Raw genomic sequence first — 22,978 nt, forward strand, 5'->3', positions numbered from 1 at the left:
TGAGCCCAAGGCAGAAGCTTAACTGACTGAGCCACCCAAGGCGCCCCAACACACTGATGGTCTCTTATGCATATTGCTATGATAACTCCTTACGTGCTTTTAGTATTTTAGAATTTCAAGCATTCCAGTTTTCAGTTTATTCTAAATATCTTATTTTTGTATCAGGGACCCAACATGTTCTCTTAAAATATAGGATTACAAGGTTTCATTGTATTCTTTTTTAATAAGATATTTCAAGTGTATAAATATAGTTAATAATATTATATACACCCATGTGCCCACCATCCAGCTTAAGAAACAAAATACTGCAGCTATAACCAACTTAAGAAATAAAACACCACAGATAAAACACTATAAAAAATAAAATACTACAGATATGACCAATAAAACACTGTGACCCCTCCCCCCAACATTCTCCTTCCCCAGAGGTAATAACTACCCTCAATTTCTTGTCTATCATTTTCATGCATGTTTTTAAAACTTTTACTACACCTTTATATATCCATAAACAATGGGAGCAGTGATTTCCTAAATTTGCTGGCACACGTATCTCTTAAGACTTTTGAAAACCATGTACCTATCTTGCACATTTAAGCTGACACTTAAATATAGCAAAGGATGTATTTTCCGGTTTATTGCATATTGAATGCATCCTTTAAGTACATTTTTTGCCAAAGCCTTGGAGCTGCAGTTTAACTTATTCAATGTGGAAAATATAACCATATAACCTAATTGGCAAAGCCAGTCCTCATTGTCAAACCCAATCAGCCAAATGTGACTTACTCTCTGTCAGAAAAGTCTAACTTAGTTTTTAAATTCAAATAAATGTATTATTATATGTCCCCATGACAACTTTCTCACTTGTGGATTTTAATTTTAAGAGAGATAAATGGATAGCTAGCTAGGTAGACAGAGAAACTATAAGGCATGGATCCTTGCCATGAGTTTGTCACCTGGCTGAAATAATGTGTTGCCCCCTTCAGTAATTTTTACTGAAGCTTTCTCTGCTTTAGTCTCAAGAGACTCTCCCTCAGGAGAAATTCAGTCTCCAAGTCTCTGTTTGGTGCCCTGGAGATTTTTAAACCCCAAGGCAACGCACCAGAGTAAGATTTAGCATGGACAAGGGGTAAGCTTTCCTTTTGAAAAGTGGGAGACAGATGACTATGAAAGACATCAAAAAGGAGAACTGGCAGACCAGAAAGAGTTCTCAGGCAGATCATTTTTAGGAAAGACGACATATGGAAAGAGAGAATATGGAAATTAATGTCTTTAAAGCGATCCATACCTGCATATCCCACTGAAAGTCTTTGTGTTCTCAGCTGTAGAGGTATCCCAATTTGAAAAGCACTCATCAACAGCTGGGGTTGGCAAACCAGGATCTACCCACCACCTGTTTTGTGAATAAAGTTACAGGATCTACCCACCACCTGTTTTGTGAATAAAGTAACACTGCACACAACCACACTCCCTTGTTCACGTACTGCCTGCTGTAACTGCGTTCACACTACCACGGCCGAGTTAAATACGAGCAATGACACTGTGTCTCACAATGCCTGAAATAGTTACTTGCTGGCACTCCGGGGAACAACTTCGCTACCTCTCATCTATAGCACTGTGTGTTTTTTAAAATTCTTCTCTTTAAATCAAAATTACATATTCACATAATTTGTGGGGCCACATTGTTCTACAAAGCTTATTATGAAATATAGTTCTCTCTCCCCCCAAGCAACTACTTTATATGTTTTCACTTGATGTCTCCGGTTATGGCACAGGCCAAACAAGGGAGTCACGAAAATGAAAATGTTTGACAGCTATAAAGGAGACTCTGCTCCTGATCCCTCCTCAATATCTAAATAACATTCGTATGTTATCACTTCTTTATTTTTCAAATTTAAGCACTGTATATTAACTTACTATTGAAAATGAGGATTTACCTCATCCTTCTTGAGGCTTAATACTCTCAATATAGTGGTATATCAATATTCAATATTTATATGATTATGAATACACACTATAACAAGTAAGTTATCTAGTATACCAGGATTGTTTTTCTTTTTCCTACCTAAGCTTTGTTTTCCTTAGAAATAATAAGTAAATTCTGTGTATTTTCCAGGTATTGGAATTATACTATCTATAATTCAACCTCCCTTGTTAAGTTCAGTAAGTATGTGTTCATTCAATCACTCCTATTTTCAGATTGGTACCTCTTCCCTCAAATTTGTCTGGATATTGTTTCTCCTTTTCCATATATAAACTCCCAGTTCTCAGTTGGGTAGAGAAGTTGCTGGGTTTTCAAACTTTCACAAAGAGAATTTAACAGCATCCTTCTTTTTTCTTCAGGAGACTTAATCCTGAGATCATACTATTATTTAATATATGGTTCATGTTCAAACTTTACTAATTACCCCAATACTGTCCTTATCTATAGCTAAGTTCGCCCCCCTAATCCAGGGTCACATATTACATTTAGTTACCATGTTGATTAGTCTTTCTTTGTTGTTCATAACACTGACATGACCTGAAATGTGTTCCAATTTAGGTTTTCCAGTTCTTTCCTCATGATTAGATAAAGATCATGCATTTAAGAAATACAACGTAAGTATTGTCTGATTCTCAGTGCATTATACAAGGGGCACACAATGATGTCAAGTTGTTCTACTTGGTACAACTTTTGACCACTTGGTTAAGGTGGTATCCACTAGATTTACCTACTATAAACGTACCTTTTTTCCCCCTTTGTAATTAGTAAGTATTCTGTAAGGAGATAACTTGAGCTCACGTAAATATACTGTTTCCCAACAAAATCTGTCCCAATGGCTTTAGTACACACTAATGATTTTTCCTGAATAAGCTATTACAATGATCACTGAAAAATGTTGATTTTTTCCAATTCTACCATTTTGCCTACAATTTATTGGTTAGCATCTAATTGCTTCTTAAACAGATTTTCAACCGGGTTATTGTTTTTAGCACCAGCCTCAACTCCACTTTTAGGATTTCCTGGCACTGCCAATTACTGAGCATTCGGGGGTTCTGTGATGTGAACCGGGTTGCTTCCGGGCTTTCTTCTCTGCCAGATTAGAAGACACTCTCAATTTCGCTAAATCTGTTACCACCTGTTCATCTGCTTTCCAGCCTCCAAAACAATGTTGCTGTTTTTTCCTCTTCAATTTCTTTGACCTTGTAGGTTTATGCTTTTTAAAATAAATCCCTTTGCTGTCGTTTTCATTAGGCTTGAAAAGATAAAGTAAATTCATAGCTTAATTTGCTAATTTTGCTTGAAGGTCCGTTAATCTTTCCTTGCTTTCAAACTTTATAGAAATGGTATCATACTGTATGAAATCTTCTGTAACTTCTCTTTTTGCTTGACATCATGTTTCTGAGATTTAGCCCCACTGATACACACAGCTCTAGGTCATTCATCTTTAATGAATGATGTTGTAACCCAGCATACAAGCATGCTGCAATTTTCTCACCCATTTCCACTGTATAACCAGAAATGATAGTGTGAGGTTTGAAGTATGGGTCTGTTTTTCCACAAGAACATACACTCTATCTTTGCAATTTAAGGTATCAGGAAAGTGAGGTTACATATGCAAAAATATCCATTTTAAGACATTTCAATTCTGTAACTTATAAAACGAACACAATAATACTGGGCACTGAGAACTCAATCAGTAAGTGTCAGTTACTTGGAGACAATGGTAAAATGGACCTCAAGAATTCAGAAATAAGATTCCTTGCTGAAAGTTAAACTGTAAGATCAACACAATATAGGCCAGAGCAGAGATGTGAAAAGAATAAATGAAAGAATATAGCTGCAGGGCCAGCAACATTTGATCATAATATAACCACTGTAAGAGCCAAATCAATAATATGTCAGTCAGAACGGGGAAGCAAAGAAAAAAAGACAATCACAGAGACAAACACTGGCAATCCATACAGCGTGTCCCTGAAAGCCTCAACCAGCATGTAGCAATTTTTCCTATTCCAAATCATAAGGTTATTCCTAGGATAGAGACAGATGTTGGGAACTGTGGCCAATTCTATCTAAATATTTCCATTCCTATGGGTCAGATTATCCCTATTTTGAGATGCACACAACAGGCAATTTTAGGCCTGATGCAATTAAACATTTATTTTACTTAACGCCCCATATCCTAAAGACATACTCACCATGTAACCTACTGTTTTTCTCCTGTGCCAACTGAATTACTATTGTAAATTAATATACTGAAATTCTGGCAACGATTTCAAACTCACATGTCTTTTAGTAATTGTGGTATCTTTTAGAGCCAAATCACCTTGGACATGGACAAAAACGAGTTTGGAGCTTCCAGCTCAGATCTTAGAACACAGTCAAGTAAACAAGTTACTGTGAAGTATTATCCTACGCTACCCCAACCTTTTGTTTGACTACAGCATCACCATCTCCAACTCCATTTTCTACTGGTTTATAGAATTTCCTCTTCCTTTTTCATGGAGCATATGTATTAAAAATGAAGCAGGTGAGGTCCATTATTACAGCTTTCTTCTACTGTCTGTAAACCTCTTCCTGAGTCATGTATTTTGTCAATACTTGGCAATACATCTATTTACCTTTTAAAATGGAAAACTTTATTTTGTTTCCTACTGTTTTGTCAGTATGAAAGGAGAAGCAATATTTAAAAATATTTGCTATATGTGATTTCTAATGGAATAGAGTCACTGTTAGGAAAAGTCTACCTCATTAATTTTGTGACATGTTAATTCAACTGGTACCACACTGATGAACAGGTGCTGTACTACATTGGCAACCTGCAGCAAAATGTGGATTTCTAGGACAGCAGGACAGGCAATGCTCACCTTCAAAATATGTTCAGTTTTACAGGGTCATTTTATAATTGGCTGTCAGGAATTCAAACTCTGTCATGGAAACCATGTAATATACTGACATGCCACTGAGATTTCCAATTCTGTTGACAAAAGCCTATCTAATAATGAATCACGCTCTGTGTTAGGTGTCTGTGACCTACAAATGAATGAGACATAATGCTTGTGCCATACAGCTTACAATATAGTCAGAAAGACGGATGAACAAAACCAAGAGTGGTAATACTGAACTCAAAGCGCTATACAGCTGTACAAGGCATATAGTTATATCCAGAAAGGAGTGATTAACTCAATGAGATAAAAAGTTGAGGAAAGCATCAAAGAATTTTAAAGGGAATTAAGCACGAGCAGAAGTGTGCCAGCTGATGAGAGAGGGGAAAGACAGTAAACCTGAGAGAGCGTAAGAAGTTCCTCGGAGAGGAGAGTGGGTGTACCAAGTGTAAGGAGGAAAGTAAGAAAACTGGGCTGGGCACATATCAGGAGGCCTTGCATGGTCTGCCAAGCAATGAAACCTTCTTTTGGCTAGAGCTTCCCAAGAAGTGTGCCTAAAAATTTATTCCTTCATGCCTTCAAAGAGGCCAGGAGAAAAAATGTGGGGTCATAGGTTAGGTGTGTGTTTGATTTTATAATAAAGAGCCAGTTTTTGAAAATGGTTGTATTACTTTCACAACAACCAGCACTGCATGAAAGTTATGGTTGCTTTAGTTATAGCTATTGTTAATCTCTTGAATTTTCGCTCTTTTCATGGGTGTGCGGTATAGTGGCATCTCATTGTGGTTTCCCTGATAACTAGAGATGGTGAGTATCTTTTCACATGCTTAGTGATCATTCTTGTATCTTATGAAGTGACTGTTCAAGGTTTTTATCCCATTTTTATTAGTTTTGTCTTTTTTTCTTTTAAATCATTGAGTTGAGGTGTTCTTTATTTAGTGTGGATACGAGTCCTTTGTCAAATACATGGATTGTGATTATTTTCTCCTAGTTTATTGCTTTCCTAATGTTCTCTTTGGATAAGCTTAGTTTTTAATTTTGATTAAGTTTAATTCATCAATGTTTCTCCCTTCTGGATAGTGTTTTCTATGTCCTGCCTACCTCAAAGTTGTGAAGATACTCCACTATGTTCTCTTCTAGAAGCATTATAAGTTTTAGCCTTTATGTTTAGTCTCTGCTCCATCTTGCATTAGTACTGGTACATGATGTCAGGTAGGGATCAAGGTTTATTTTTTTCCCACATGGATATTAAGTTATTCTAGCATCTTTTGTTAAAAAGACTTTCCATTTGTAATTGTGTTCCTTCAGTGCTACTGTCAAAAGCCCATTGGCTGTATAGTGTCTACTTCTGGATCCTCTATTCTTTTCCATTCACTTATTTATATATCCCAATGCCAGCACCACACTGTCTTGATTACTATGTAATTACTATAGAGTAAATCTTAATGCCAGACAGTATATGTCCTCCAATTTTTGTCTCCTTTTTCATGATTGCTTTCAGCTACTTTAGGGCCTTTGCATTTTCAAATACATTTTAGAATTCATATACATCTTGATTCCGACAAGTCTGATGGGATTTTAATTGGATTTTTATTTGACTGACTCTCTACATCAGTGGTTCACAAAGTATGGACCAGTAGCATCAGCATCACCACGGAACTTGTTATAAATGAAAATATTCAGGCCTTCCCCTTGACCTAGTGGATCAAAAACTCTAGGGCTGGGACCCTGCAATCTGTGTTTTAACAAGCCTTCCTGGTGATTCTGATGCAATGATAAAGTGTAAGACTTGCTGCTGCAGATCAATTTGGAAGAATTAACATCTCAGCAATATTAAATATTCCTATCCACAAACAGGTATTTCTCTCCATTAATTTAGGTCTTCTTCAATTTCTCTCACCAGCATTCTGTAGTTTTAAGTGTACATGTCTTGCATATATTTTGTTTAATTTATATCAGGCTGTTTTATGTTCTGATGCTACTGTAAATGACATTTTAAGCATTACTGGCTAGCCTTTAACCATAGTGTAAAGGTGAAAGGGAAAAAAGCCTCTTTGGGGTGGGAGTTCACTAAGAGACTTGAAAAAAAGTAGAGAGCTTGAATGATTGGTAACATCTTGAAAACTAACTAGTTTTAACAGGCATGCAAGATTAGGAGGTTGTTTCCAATGAATTGATATAGGCATTAAGCAAAAGCAACTGTGAAGATCACAAAAAGAGGGACAACCAGATGTGCTCTCCCATAGTCTTGTCAAACATTTTCTACAATCTTTACAAAAAGTTCAAAACATGAGTATCCAGCCTCTGGATCCAGCTACTAAATTGAAAGACAGAAGACAGAGTAACGTGTTGAACTACATGAAGAACGTAAGATCGAAAAAATCTAAACTGTGGCAAGCTCTACAGGTCAAATGGGCTAGGTTTTTCAACAGACAAATTTAGAAGAAAATAAAAGGGATGGAGGAGAACCACAAAGATTGACAGATATTTAAATCAAATGTGAAGTTTTTACAAAATGGACAACTCTAAACTAAAATGTACATCTGGGTGGTCAAATTAGTTAAAACTGTGAGAAAATGATTATTGTAAAAGTCAAGTTCAGGGTTTCTTTTGGGGGAGGTTGTATTGAGACAGGGCATATGATTCTGGAGTAGCTGACAAAGTTCTGTTTCTGACCTGTGTGGAATTCACCTTATAATAACCCATTAAGCTGTACATTTAATTCTTGTGGTTTTCTGTATACTTGTCTTATTTTACATTAAATATAGGTTTTATTCTCTTAATATGACACATACAGAATCTGGAATTTAAGAATTTACAAGTTTTAGTGGTAGAATGGTGTTTGGTGATAAGAACCAAGGTGTGGCTATGGAAGCGGTTGTTCAATTGAGGTAGGGATATTAGTATGGATGAAGTAAAAACAAACAAACAAACAAACAAAATGGAACAGCTAAGACTCGGGAAGGCACTGAAGGAGAAGTCTATAAGTTTGGTTCTCATCTCCACCATCAGTGTGGGGAGTGGCCTAGAAGTTGGCAGAGACAAAAATTATAAACAGGTGGAGAAAAATATACTTAGATTGCCGAGTTACTACTCTCCCCTGGCCCCACAAAATTTAAGAATATTTTTGGAAGTGACTAGGGAAAGAAAGGGTCAGTTGAACCCACTTTCTTTCTGTAGGTTGTGGTAAAATGAGCATGAAGAGGCTCACTATCTTTCAGACACAGGCAGATTTCAGTTGTGGCTTTGTGGTAGAGAAAGTTCCTAAGAAAATATTAAAGGTGAAGGGTAATTTGCTAACAAAGAAAGAGAAATTCCTGAAACACAATGGAAAAGAAATGATCAAGAGGGAGGAAAAGGGTGTGTGTGTGTGTGTGTGTGTGTGTGTGTGTGTGTGTGTGTGTTGGGAGGGTACAGAAGAGCATAAAGAAGGATGAGATTGAAAGAACTTTAGAAAAGAGGCAAGGGAAGGCTCCTTTTCATATATTCAAGAACGTGAGCACCATGGATGGAATGGCTTGGTCTTATTGTTCTAATTGGAGCTTGTGTGAAAAACCTGAAATTTACAGGGGTGGTGTCTTAGGCCTAATTGTTGCAGTTTTCTCCATCTAATCACTTTGCGTATCAACATTTCCATTGAAGAAGGCTTTTAAAGTTCTAAGGATAGAAGAAACATCTTTAGTTCTGAGAATAGGAGCTCTTACTATGGTCAAGAGAAGGGTTCTCAGGAGGGCTCCTCGATGATTCCTACCATTGTAAACCACTGGGGATGCCTCTGAATCTTGGATCACAATGACTTTTCTTCCTTTTTATTCCAAGATTCACTGATATTAGAAAGAAGGATTTGACAAGAGTAGGGCAGGGCCATAGTGGAAACAACATACAAAGCTAGAAATGGGTTTAGAGATGCACTCATTCAGACTCTGGCCTGACAAACATTGTTGGGCTAGTACAGGAGAAATGGAGCATAAGTATGTCAATTTATGGGTCATCATGAATTCTACCTCTCAACAAGTGGGGCCTGAGTGTTGAAGCCCATTTCTCTTGTTATCAGGGTTGTAGTAGTGATGGGAGAGGGCAGAGAAAACAGAAAGGAAGTCCTAAATAGAAGAAAAGGAATAGGCAGTACACTAATGAATTTGGGAATTCTCCTCTTATGAAATACATTTATGAAGTATTTTTAGAACACTTTATGTTATTGTTTTAAAATAAAAATTATGAAATATGTTTTAAAAATATGTACATCATAGCATTGCTATACTTTTTATTCTGCATACTACCAAAACTATGTTTTTAAAGTTTAAAATAAAAATTCAACTATTAATCTGTTTCGTGTTACATGCTAATTGTATATTTTAAAGTTTCTTCAGATACTTGATAGAGTTAAATGTATACAAAATTATAAAAGTTTACATTTGCTATAAAGTTAAGGGCAAAATAAGCAGAGCATGATTTGGACAGGACCATGAGATTCAGTGTTTCTCAGACTTTTCCACCAAGCACCCATATCAGAACATAGCTCCCGGGAACCAGGCGAAATGTCCTGATGCAAACTGCTCTGAGTCTAAACTTTCTAAAATGTATTTTTGTTTTGTATTGCATTTTTCTTATTTCATTTAAAAATTCACATGAATTTCATGTTACATTCCATAACTTGTGCATTTATTTTATTATAAAGACATTTTAAATTGTTTTCTGTGGAGTAAAATTAACACTCTGGGAAGATGCATAATATTTATTCTGAGGCTTTATGTAAACTCCTAATTGAGAAACACAGCATTATAAAAACATGCTATTTGAATATTTTCATTGTGTATTCTTACCTCCATTGTAGGTGGAGTCTTTCTTGTTTTTCTAATCCAAGCTAGAAAGAAAAATGATACTTAAATGTAAGCTTTTTGATAATTTGCACACTTTATTCATTCATGCATAAAACAAATATTTATTAGCACCTGTTACATATTGTTTTAGGCACTGGGCATGCAAGAAGGAAGTAAACATGAATTTCCTCCTCTCCTGCAGCATTTATACTTGTGAAGGGGAACAGAAAATAAACACACAAACATATGATGTCAGGTCGTGATTTGTGTCATAAAAAAATACAACAGCATAGGGAGTTTATTAAGGAGGGGACAGTCCACATCTAAAATCAGGCCTCAAAATCATCTGAACTCAACTGAGTGCCTGATGCTTTATAGCAATAGGAAGGAAGTAGGGCAGGTGCCTCTAGGGAAATGTATCAGAATCACATGGAAGACATATAGTACATCGTTTAGGAGAGTAGAATCAGATATTCTGGGTTCAAATCCCAGCTTTATCACTTACTAGCTGTGTCACCTGGGGGAAGCTATTTAATTTTCTAAAAATCAGATTTCCTATCTGTAAAATATAGACTATAGTAGTATTTACATTTTAGAGTTGTTGTGAAAGTTATATGAAATGATATCTATAAATTCTTAGGTCAGAATCTGGCATACAGTAAGCATTAAGTCTAAGTTAATACTATCATTATCACTATTATTCCATAAACCTATTTTTTTTTTTAACTGACTTAATAAAAAAACTAAGATCAATAATATCTGCTTGGCCTATGGGGATATATAGAAAACTGTGAGTAAATATACTTTAGGAATTTGGTCTTTAAAAAGTAGAAAACTGTTTGATCACTTTAGTTGATTTAGTTTTCATTACAAAATTGTGAGATATCCTAATTTAATAGAGAAATTAAATAACTTTCTCAAATTTATACATTAGGTGGTAATGGTGGCATCTGAGTCCAGATTTGACCCTGTCTCTAGCTCCAAAAGCTATCCATGTTCTACTAGGCAGTCTCTCAAATTTCACTAAGCAACAAGCAAAGAACATAAAACTAGAAGAGGAATAGGTCATAACTGTAATTACATGCAGGAAAATAAGGATTAGTGACCCCATTTTACAGAGGTTCAGAAAGATTAAGCAATCTGCCTAAATTCATATAATTAGTAACAGCCTGGGAATCAACCCCTTGTTCGACTGGCTCTAAAACCTGAGCTCCATCTGCTAACCAGCTCCCTTTTCTTCGGACCAGCTCCACCAGCCAGCCTTCTGTCATTCAAATCATAGCACCAGGAACTGTCCTCATGACAAGTCCAGTACTGAATGGCTATTGGGGTACAGACAGCAACATTCAACTGCAGGCCTTGCACTGATCCCACAGAATGTATTTTTAATATAGTCCCAGCATTTTAACCTTCTCTACACGCCTACTTCTGAGTTTCTATCCCTGTTCTTCTCTGCATTCTCTTTCTTCTTAGCTTCCACTCCTATCTGGTCCATTTCTAGTCACAACTTGTACAGATTTTATGTTCCTTGTTAGGATGGCAAGGCTGTCAGGGGCAAGGTGCATCCATGGGAGATTTATGTTTCTACCACTTAAATGCCTCCAAACAGTAGGTACTTAATACAGCTGTTGAATGAATACATCCACTATAAAATACTTCCACTATATGAATATTTGTTGTAATGGAACTTTTGCCTGTGTTAGAAAATCCAGCTTAGCAATAGTAAGACTCCTCTGTGCAATCAAGGAAATAAAGTGCTTTATGTAATTTTCAACTGCCTCTTTATGGTCAAAATAAGTTACTTAACTTTATTTATGGACATTTTTTTTTCTAGGACAGAGGCTTCTTTTAAAATAATTCAACATGAGCCATACACCTCTAAAAGGTTTTAAACAGTAAATCTTTAGTTTTAAATTAGATTAGAAAGTTAATTCAGAAAAATCAACTGCTAGGGCAGAGTTGGCAAACTATATAGCCCGCAAGCCAAATTCAACCCACGGCTTGTTTTTACATTTTTAAATGGTTGAAAAAAAAATCAAATGAAGAACAATATTTCATGACACATGAAAATTACATACAATTCAAATTTCAGTGTCAGTAAATAAGGTTTTATTGGAACACAGCCATACTTATTTGTTAACATATCTACAGCTGCTTTTGCGCTACACCAGCAGAGTTGAGTAGTTGTAACAAAGACAGTAGAACCCAGAAAGCCCAAGATATTTATCACCTGGCCTTTTAAAGAAAGTTTGCCAACCCCTTTACTAGAGCTACCAATACGTAAGGCCTTGTAGCAACAACTATCTGTCTTGATTCAAAAATACTTTCATTAAGTCAATCAGAGAAAGACAAGTATCATATGACTTCACTGATATGAGGAATTCTTAATCTCAGGAAACAAACTGAGGGTTGCTGGAGTGGTGGGGGGTGGGAGGGATGGGGTGGCTGGGTGATAGACATTGGGGAGGGTATGTGCTATGGTGAGTGCTGTGAATTGTGTAAGACTGATGAATCACAGACCTCTGAAACAAATAATACACTATGTGTTAAAAAAAAAAAAAAGAAAAAAAGAAGATAGTAGGAGGGGAAAAATGAAGGGGGGGAGAATCGGAGGGGGAGACAAACCATGAGAGACTATGGACCCTGAGAAACAAACTGAGGGTTCTAGAGGGGAAGGGGGTGGGGGGATAGGTTAGCTTGGTGATGGGTATTAAGGAGGGCCATATTGAATGGAGCACTGGGTGTTACACGCAAACAATGAATCATGGAACACTACATCAAAAACTAATGATGTAATGTATGGCGATTAACATAACATAATAAAATAAAATTTAAAAAACACTTTCATATTATCTAAAATGAAAATCATTATTAACTATTATACTTTTTACTAATGAATACCATGTATTTGAGAGTCTGTGAACACCTACTATTGGCATGAGATCATGCTGAAAAAGTATAATGGCACAATGCATACTTACTATTACCATGAGAAAAACAACAATCTGTCTTACGGATGAGTCTATAAAACAGCATTTTCAGTTTTTTGGTAAGGTTAGAAAAATACTTCAATAGAATCTCAATAATTTTTTAAAGTCCCAACATAAATTAATAGACTAACTGATATGTGTTTTCTAAAGTGTACTGGTTTGTATAAGTTTATAAAATTCATGCACGGAAGAATGCAATATAACTCAGATAACATATTAAGAACTGCCTAGAATAGTTGCCCTCATGAGACACACTATTCTCTCAGGAAGGATACAGGACTTCTTTAGCTTTGTTTTAAATGGCTCAAGGAAAAAGATCTTTGTTTTATCTAGATAAATAAATGCAATTGCTGAGATAAATTTGTATAATTCTACAATAACCAGATACTTGAAATGTTCTTGAGATGATGGTTGATGCCCATTTACTGCTATGTATCCAATAAAGGTTACAGCTGGAAATATTCGATGTGATCACTCATTTATATAATCTTATCTAACTTTGCCAATAACTATATGCAACAAAGGAAATATCCTGCTGAAGGCTGGCAAAGGTTAGGAAGAGGAAGGAATAAAAATAAGCATTAATATCAAATCATTACATTTCTTTTTTTTATCCTCATAACAATCTGGAACTGAACCTCTATCCAATTATAAATTATATAATGATTTTGCCATTGCTAATTATATCTGTATGGTGGATTCTGTATCAGTCTTCATTATAATGTAACCATTGTTTGAGTAGAATTTAGCAAGATAACTGGACAGTTTATGCCTTAAGATCCTAGCATTCTTTCATCAATGTTCATTTGCATTCTCATCAGTATGCATGAGATCTTCATTGAACTTTAATACTCTTATTGGAACATAACACACTATAATAAGCGTAAAAGTGAGCATGCAAATTAAAGTTCCCATTAATCACTAAAAGAGACTAGAAGAAGCAAGCAGGAAAATACTTCATGAAGCATACATTCTTCAAATTTCCATAAGCACTGAAAATGGCTAACACACTTTTAGAAGCAGTACCAACTGGGGTTAAGGTAAATGAGACATTTATCACTAGAGTCAGTAGGGTGACCATTCAGAACTAAAATTACAGAAAGCTTGTCAACAGTTTGCATCCAAAAGATATTATATTAGAAATATGGGTTGTTTACTTCACTCAAGAAAAAGACAACACTATAATAAAGCCTCATCTTTTAAAAAATGATCTTTGCCAGTTCTGGGTGTGTATACATTATAAAAAACTACAAACATAAGAATCCATATTTTTTAACTGTGAAAATTCTTCAAATGATATATTATGAAATGAGTCACTTTCTGATTACTGACCCTTGGGCATATCTTAAGGATATTATTAGATTTAGTTGGCACATTTAAGTTAAATATTTTGTGATGCTCATGATGATTATTGTTCTTTTTTCTTAATCCACTTTATTGAGGTATAGTGAAACCATTTTAAGTGTACAATTCCATAAATTCTGAAAAACATATACAACCTTCTAACCAGCACCACAATCAGTATATAGAACATTTCCATCACTCCCATAAGTTGCCTAATGTCTGACCACATGCAAACACCCACCCTAATCCATCCACAGCCCCTAATTATTTAGTGCTACACTTTCTGTCACTGTTGATTAGTTCTGCCTTATCTACAATTTCATATAAACAGAATTTTACAGTATGTACTCTTTTGCATCTAACTTGTTTTACTCAACATAATGTTAAAGTTCATCCATGTAACTGTGTCTGGAGAACAGACTCTTAAGGTAGGCTCCACAGCCCCCATCTCTTGATGAAGGCAGGCCCTGTGACTTACTTCTAACTATAATAACAGGGCAAAGGTGATGGGATGTCTATGAGTGCATGATTACGTTAGGTAGGATTACAGCATCTATTTTGCTGGAGCTTCTCCCTTGCTGGCTGTAAGGGAAAAAGTGGCCATGTTGGAGGATCCTATGTGGAAAGAACTGCAAGTGACCTCTAGGAGCTTAGGGTGGCCTCTGGCCAGCATCAAGTGAAAAACTAAAGCTCACAGTCCTACAATTGTAAAGAAATGAATGCTACGAATAACCACACATGTGGGAAAGTGGATCCTTCCACACTCACACCTCCAGATGAGAAAGCAGCCCTGGACACCTTGATTGCAGCCCTGTGAGATCCTAAGTAGAGAACCCATCTAGGCTGTGCCTGGATCTGTAACCACAGGAACTAGGAGATGATAAATATGTAGTGTTTTAAACTAAGTGTGTGGTAATACTGATATGGAGCAATAAAAAACAAATACAGTGAGCATAGCAGCAGTTCATTTTTTTATTGCTACATAGTATCCCACCATATAGAAAAATAACAGTGCTATTATCCACTCACTTTTTGTTGGGTGTTTGCGCAGCTTTCAATTTTGGGCTTTTATGAATAAAGCTGCTATGAAAACTTTGGGTACAAGTGTTTGGGTAGATCTATGTTTTTATATCTCTGGGTTAATATCCAACAGAACTTCTAGATTATAGGGTATGTGTATTTTAAAAATTTATAAAGAATTAATAAACTGTTTTCCAAAGTAGTTGTACCATTTACACTTCAGCCAAACTATTTATGAAAGTTTCAGGTACTTTACATCCTCATTAACACCTTGTATCATCATTCTTTTAAATTCTAACTAGTCAGTGTTATGTGTTGGTGGGAATGTAAACTGATACAGCCAGTATGGAAAACAGTAGGGAGGTACCTCAAAAAATAAAAAAAAGAACTACCATATGATCCAGCAATCCCTCTTCTGGGTATATATCCAAAGGACATGAAATCACTATCTTTTTTTTTTTTTTAAAGATTTTATTTATTTGAGAGAGAGAGAATGAGAGAGAGAGAGCACATGAGAAGGGGGAGGGTCAGAGGGAGAAGCAGACTCCCTGCCGAGCAGGGAGCCCAATGCGGGACTCGATCCAGGGACTCCAGGATCATGACCTGAGCCAAAGGCAGTTGCTTAACCAACTGAGCCACCCAGGCGCCCCATGAAATCACTATCTTGAAGCGATATCTATGCTCCCATTTTCTCTGCAGCCAAGGTATAGAAACAACATAAGTGTTCATTCACAGATGAATGAATAATGAAATTGTGGTGTGTGTGCATACACACACACACACACACACACACACATATATTTACAATGGAATATTATTCAACCTTAAAAAGAAGAAAATCCCGTTATTTGTGACAATATCAGATGAACCTAGAAGATATGGTAAATGAAATACACTAGACACAGAAAGAAAAATACTACATGATGCCATTTTTATGTGGAATGTAAAAAAGTTGAATTCATAGAAGCACAGAGTAGAATGGTGGTTACCATGGGTTGGTGAGCGAGGAGCCCCATGCCATCCCACAACCCTGAGATCATGACCTGAGCTGAAATCAAGAGCTGGACGCTTAATGGACTGAGCCACCCAGGTGACCCAACACTTAGGTTTTAACTTAATAAAATATGTGCCAGATCTGTAAGCTAAAAATTATAGATGAAAAAATGAAGGATAGACCTAAGGAAATGGAGAGAATATGCTGTGTTCATAGAAAACTCAATACATTTCCAATGAAAACTGATCTATAAATTCAATACATTCCCAATGAAAATCTAAGAAGGATTTTTTGGTAGTAAGTGATAAGCTGCTATTAAAAGTCATATATAATGACAAAGGGCCCAAACTAATTAAAACAGTTTTGAAAAAGAGATTGGAGGATTCAAATTACCTATTTCAAGACTTATTACAAAGTCTCAGTAATCAAGACAGTGTGGCATTGGGAAAAGGACAGACAGATCCACGGACAGAATAGAGAATACATAGCCCACATCTATATAGCCAAATGATGTTTAACAAAGGTGCAAAGACTGTGAGAAAAGGATGGTCATTTCAGAAATAGTGCTGGGAGAGTAGTTAAAACCATAAAGACAAAGTATAATGATGGTTGCCAGGGAAGAGTAAGGAAGAACGGAGAATTATTGTCTAATGCTACAGAGTTTGTTTTACAAGATGAAAAGAGTTAAGGGGATAGATGGTAGTGATGGCTACACAATAAAGTCAATGTATTTAATACCACTGAACTGTACACCTAAAAATGGTTAAGATTGTAAATTTTATGCTATGTGTATTTTAACACAATAAAAAAATAGTACTGGAAAAAACTGGATATCTATATAAATGAAATTGATACCTATACCATACAAAAAATAGAATAAAATGGATCACAGATATAAGTCTAAAACCCCAAACTATAAAATTTCTAGAAGAAATCACAGGAGAAAATATTCATGACCTTGGGTTAAGCAAAAATTTCTTACAACACCAAGATCATGATATATCAAAGAAAAAAATGATAAATTGGACTTCATTAAAATTATAAATGTGTGCTCTCCAAGAAGCACTGTCAAAAGAATGGAAAAACAAGCCACAGACTGGGACAAAAATATTTGCAAATCACATACATGGTAAGGGAATTGTATTGAACATAAATAAGGAACCCTCAAAAATAAACAAGTTGGAAAAAAAACTGAACCAAATGAAAAATTTCTGGGCAAAAAGATAAGAATAGACACTAGAGTAAAGAAGATATACAAATGGCAAACAAGGTCATGCAAAGATGATCAGCATCACTAGGCACTAGAGAAATAAAAATTAAAACCACAACGAGACACTACAACACACCTATTACAATGGATCAGACCTAGTGACACTGACAACACCAAAGGCTAGTGAAGATGAGGAGCAACTATAACTTTCCATACACTGCTAATGGGAAAGCTAAATGGTATAGCCATGTTAAAAAACAGTTTAGCAGTTTAAGTTGAATCTATTTTTGCCACCTGACCTAGAAATGCCAATTCAAGGTAGTTACCTGAAAGAAGTGAAAATTTATGTTCATATATTTATACCTGAATAGAAATATGAATTTATATAGTGGCTCCAGTTATAAATGTTATAAAGTATAAACAACCTAAATGTCCCGCAGCTGGTGAATGGACAAATTGGTATATCAATATGATAAAATTCTACTCAGCAATAAAAAAGGTATAAACTGCTGATTCATGCAAAACACATAAATGAATTTCAAATGCATTAAATGAATGGAAAGAAAGCTGTTTTCTGCTTCTAGGCAACATGGAGCAACAGGGACAAATTACATGAAACAATAATTTTCAAGACAGTGGACATCAAGTAATGAAATATAGTGATCCCTTCAGAATGTTAAAAGAAACAATGCCTCACTTACTGCTCTGTGAGTTTCCATGCTGTGGCATCGGGAGGGGATCCTGCTAAAATTCACCATACTACCTATGTTATAGAGATGAAGCTGGGAGTCTAGGGAGACCAAGGTGACTAAAATTCACAGGACAGACTATCAGACATGACACAGCTACACAGAGAGAAAACTGTGGAGATTGACAGGAGGCTGCTATCAAGTATTCAGCAGAGCACTAATGAGTTCATGTGAGTAAGGAACTCTTAAGACCAGGAAAAGAACCACCTGAAAGGATCAGAAGGAACAGTTCTCACGTTTTACACAGGGTCAAGAGTAATGTTAATTTCCACCACCCAGAGTGGAAAACCTCATGATTGATGGGGCAGAGGAGAGTGCTCAGCAATGACTTGCATCAGCAGTGCAGTTAGTTCTAGATTAAACTCTGTTCCAGTCCCAACTAACGAATCTTAAAAGCAATCCCTGAAAGGATCAAACTGTTTCCAAGTAACTGTGCCTCAGAACAAAGCTCAACAATATAGATAGGAATATAAAAATATCCAGTATCCAACGAGGCAAAAATTTTAAATGTCTGACATCCAATCAGAAACTGCAAAGCCAACAAAGAAGTAGGAAAATACTTCCCATATTGAGGAGAAAAAAAATCAACTAACCAAAACCAACTAAAAACAGACACAGATGGTAGAATTAGCAGATAAGAACATTAAAACAGTTATAACTGTACTCCATATGTTCAAAAAGCTAGTGGACAGATTGAACAGGTTAGGTAGAGACATGGAAGATATAAAACAGACCCATATCAAACTTATTCAGATGAAAGCTACAATGTCTGAAATGAGGTATACCCTGGATGGACTGGTAGGAATTTGACACTGTAAAAGAAAACATTAGTGAACTTGAAGATACAGCAAGAGAAACCATACAGAATGAAACTCAAAGAAAATAAACCTCCACAAATGATCAGAGTGTGTTTTTGAACTATGAGACAACTTCAAATAGCCTAAAATTGTAAATGGAGTCCCCAAAAGGAAGGACAGAAGGGACTCAGAGAAAAGTATTTGAAGAAATAATGGGCAAAATATTTCTAAAATTGACTGAAACAACAAATCCATAGGTCGAAGAAGCTCATGAAATTTCAAGCACAAGAGACTATATGATGGTACATCATGATCAAATTTCTGAAAACCAGTTAAAAAAAGAATAACTTTAAAACAGCTGCAAGAAAAATATACACATTACACATAAAGGGACAAAGAAAAGCATGACAACAGATTTCTCGACAGAAACAATGTAAAGTTATCTTTAAACTACTAAAAGGAAAAAAAAAAAAACTATCAACCTAGACTATTATAGCCAGAGGAATATCTTTATATTTCATACAGGGGTGCCTGGGTGGCTCAGTCAGTTAAGCATCTGACTCTTGATTTCAGCTCAGGTCAGGATCTCAGGATTGTGAGATTGAGGCCTGTTTGGGCTCTACACTGGGCATGGAGCCTGCTTAAGATTCTCTCTCTCCCTCTCCTTCTGCCCCCCCAAATATATATATATATGTTTCAGACATATCAAAGCTGAAAGAGATCAATGCTAGCAGACTCACATTTAAAGAAATGTTAAAGGAAGCCTTAGACACTAAAGGAAAATGATCACAGATGGAAATGTGGATCTACAAAAAGGAATGAAGAGCATTAGAAATTGTAACAATATGAATAAATATGTCTTATTTTTCTTATTGATTAAGTCTTTCTAAATCCTAGTTCACTATTTAAGTAAAAATAACAATGCAGTGTGTAGTTTGTAACAAGTAGAACTAAAATATATTACAATAACAGAAATGTTAGAAGGAAGAAATGGCAGTACACCTTTGTAAGGTTCTTGTATCTATATGAAATGGAAACATCACATAAATAAAGACTTTGATATGTTGAAGATATAGTCTATAAAACCCAAAACAGCCACTCAGTGGAGATACAGCTGAAAACCAAAAATAGGAAATAAAATAGAATCATAAATAATCCTTAATACTAATTATTAGTTTGCTAGGGCTGCCATAACAAAGTAAAGTGCCAAACATTCAGTGGCTTAAATAATAGAAATTTATTTTTTCACAATTCTGGAAGGTAGAAGACTAAGATCAAGGTGTTGGCAGGGTCCGTTTCTTCTAAGGTTTCTCACTCAGGTTGTAGATGGCTGTCTTCTGCCTGTGTTTTCACAAGGTCTTCCCTCTGTATATGTCTGTGTCCTACTCTCCTCTTCTTATAAGGACACCAGTCATATTGGATTAAGACCCATCCTAATAACCTTATTTTACCTGATTACCTCTTTAAAGACTCTATTTTCAAATATAGTCTACAAATATAGTCTGAGGTGCTGGGGTTAAGACCTCAACGTAGATTTTGGGGGAACACAATTCAGCCATAAAAACCAAGAATGAGAGAGGTGACATCACTACAGATTCTAAAGATATTAAAAGAATAATAAGGAAGTATTATGGTGTCATGCAAAAAATTTGGAAATCTAGATGAAATAAACAGACTCTTTGAAAGAAACATGCTACCAAAGGTCACTCAAGAAGATATAGATAACCTGAATATCTTAAATCTAATAAAGAAATTTAATTTGTAGTTGAAAACTCCAGGCCCAGATGGCTTCAGTAGTAAAGTCTATCAAATATTTTTTTAAAATAATTTTAACTCTACATAAAGTTTTGCAAGATATTGAAGAAGGAATATATCCAAAACTCATTTCATGAGATCAGCTTTCACTGACACAAAACCCAAGCAAAGACATTACAAGAAAGAGAAGTTACTAACCAATATACCTCAAGATAAAGTATTAAACAAAATTTTAAATAAACCAATCAACAATGTATAAAAAGAGTAATACATCAGGAACAAGGCAAGAACGTCCATTCTCATATCTTCTAATCAACAGTATACTGGAAGTTCTAGTCAGTGCAAACAGGTAAGATTAAAAAAATTAGAGGCATCCAGGCTGGAACGAAGAAAATGCCTTTATTCACAGACTGCATGATCTTCTAAGTAAAAAAAGATCTGATGAAGTTGATAAAAAAGCTACTATAATTAACAACTGAGCTTAGCAAAGTCATAGCATACAAGATCAATATACAAATACCTATTGCATATTTATATGATAGTAATGAACAATCAAAAATTAACACTGAAAAAAATTATCATAGACAATAGCATCAAAAATATGAAATACTTACGAATAATTCTGACAAAAGATGTGCAAAAAAAAAAAAAAAGGCCTAAATTAAATTAAGAGAAATATAATGTCCAGGGGTCAGAAGATACTTATTGTTAAGATGTTTGTTCTTGCAAAGTGATATATATGTTCAACACAATCCCACCAAAAATCCCAGGAGGCATTTTTGTAAAAATTAACAGGATCATTCTAAAATGATCTAAAATGTGACAGGTGCTAGGCAAAGAACTGGTAAGGAAAAGGGAATTTATTACAAGGATATGGGGTGGCACTAGCACTCAAAGACAGATATGCATCTGAACTTCATTTAGAAAGAAATGGAACAGAGAACTGGAAACTTCCTGGAAACCTAGGAAATATTCTGTCTCACTATATTCTTCTTTTTGCAGACTGGTTTCTATTTTCTTCTTAGTAGATCAGCTTTTTCTGCAACAAAGCTTAGACAGTTGATTGAAGATAATACCCACAATTGTATGTTATGGTTCCAGTCGTATTGAAAGACTGACTGCACCTGTTTTATCTCACTTTGAACTCTTACCTTAATTCCGAAGTCCTGATAGGGATCAAGTGTCCATCCTTGTCTTAACAGGGGGTCAGTTACCAGGGTCATTTTAAGTTGAGCAAATATTCCAGATGGTGACAGCAAGTATTATCCACAATTTGTACAAGAGTAAACTAAGACTGAGAAGTATGAAATTACTTTTCCAAGTTCATGTGGGTAGTGAGTGCCAGAAACGATACTTAAACTCTGGAGGAGTGCAAGTGCACGGTCAGCACATGACAGCGAGTGCCTCCTTCAATCCTGTATTGTAGAAGCTTCGCTCTGCTCACCCTAGTACCAGCTCTGCTAATGTTTACAAGTTCCTTTCACTGGACATGTGTTCCTGTACTAGAGTGTGACACCTTCACAACTTTCAAAGAAAGGCAATATTAAAAAAATTTCATAGATTCAGATTACCAAAGTTTTTGTAAGAAGGATAAACATCTAATTTTGTATGAACAATTTGCCTTCCAGAAGATACTACTAAAAACACAAACTTACCCTCCCATTCTGTTGGAATATCTCCAACTTCATAGTCCACTTCTCTTTTATTTGCTGCTTCTACAATTCTTTTCTCTCGAATAGTTTGTCCTATAAGACAAAAGCCATTATTTTATTTTTAAATAAAACTCATGACACAGCAGTTACTACAAGTAATATTTTCTCTTTGGATATTGCACATCTCCTCATATGGTCAAAGAATTATCAGGAAAAAGAATAGATTCCATTAGAATTAGGTACCTTAGAAAAAGCAAATTCTAAACTTACTACAAAAATTTTTAATTTCCTACATAGTACGCAAAATCAATTTTGGTAGAAAAAAATCTAGATGCTGTGTTAAAAAAAAAAGGAGCAACCAATTAATCTTCGGGCACTAATGGCCAAAAAATTAAACAAAATAACCAAAAAAAACCCCATTTTAATAATCAACAGTGTTTGAGTCCTTCAAATTCTGCAAGTATGTGTATTAGAGGTTCCAGCGGCTGCTGGAATCGCTATTCATGGCACCTACTAAGTATGCAGTGAATCACAAGATCCTGCTGCCACTCTGTCTCCACATTACACTGGCAAACCCAAGGGAACCAAATCACGGGTTGGATTCATAGAATCCAACTGAGTGACTACCTCTCACTGGATCTAAAGGAAGAGGGCAAAAGCTGATGAGTTATAGGTACCGTGCTTCAGGTGTGAGATTAACACTGGTACAGGATGGTAGCAACGTAGAAACATGAGAGCAGAGGGAGCAGTAAAGAAAAAAGGTGTAGACGGGTCGGGGATGCGA

The 22,978-nt window shown here is 35.6% G+C and overlaps 1 protein-coding gene across 1 annotated transcript in view; it reads right to left on the reverse strand.

Annotated features, from left to right (window-relative positions):
* The window catches only part of NDUFAF2 (NADH:ubiquinone oxidoreductase complex assembly factor 2), a 149,410-nt gene that overhangs the window by 34,657 nt on the left and 91,775 nt on the right, over positions 1 to 22,978 (reverse strand). Inside the window, exons 2-3 of the mRNA XM_036101083.2 lie at positions 22,198 to 22,287; positions 9,687 to 9,727 (exon numbers count right to left, since the gene is read on the reverse strand). Of these exons, the coding sequence (XP_035956976.2) occupies positions 9,687 to 9,727; positions 22,198 to 22,287 (131 nt within the window). The remainder of the gene's footprint in view (positions 1 to 9,686; positions 9,728 to 22,197; positions 22,288 to 22,978) is intronic.

Source organism: Halichoerus grypus, chromosome 2, assembly GCF_964656455.1.
Source record: "Halichoerus grypus chromosome 2, mHalGry1.hap1.1, whole genome shotgun sequence".
NCBI classification, from domain to species: domain Eukaryota; kingdom Metazoa; phylum Chordata; class Mammalia; order Carnivora; family Phocidae; genus Halichoerus; species Halichoerus grypus.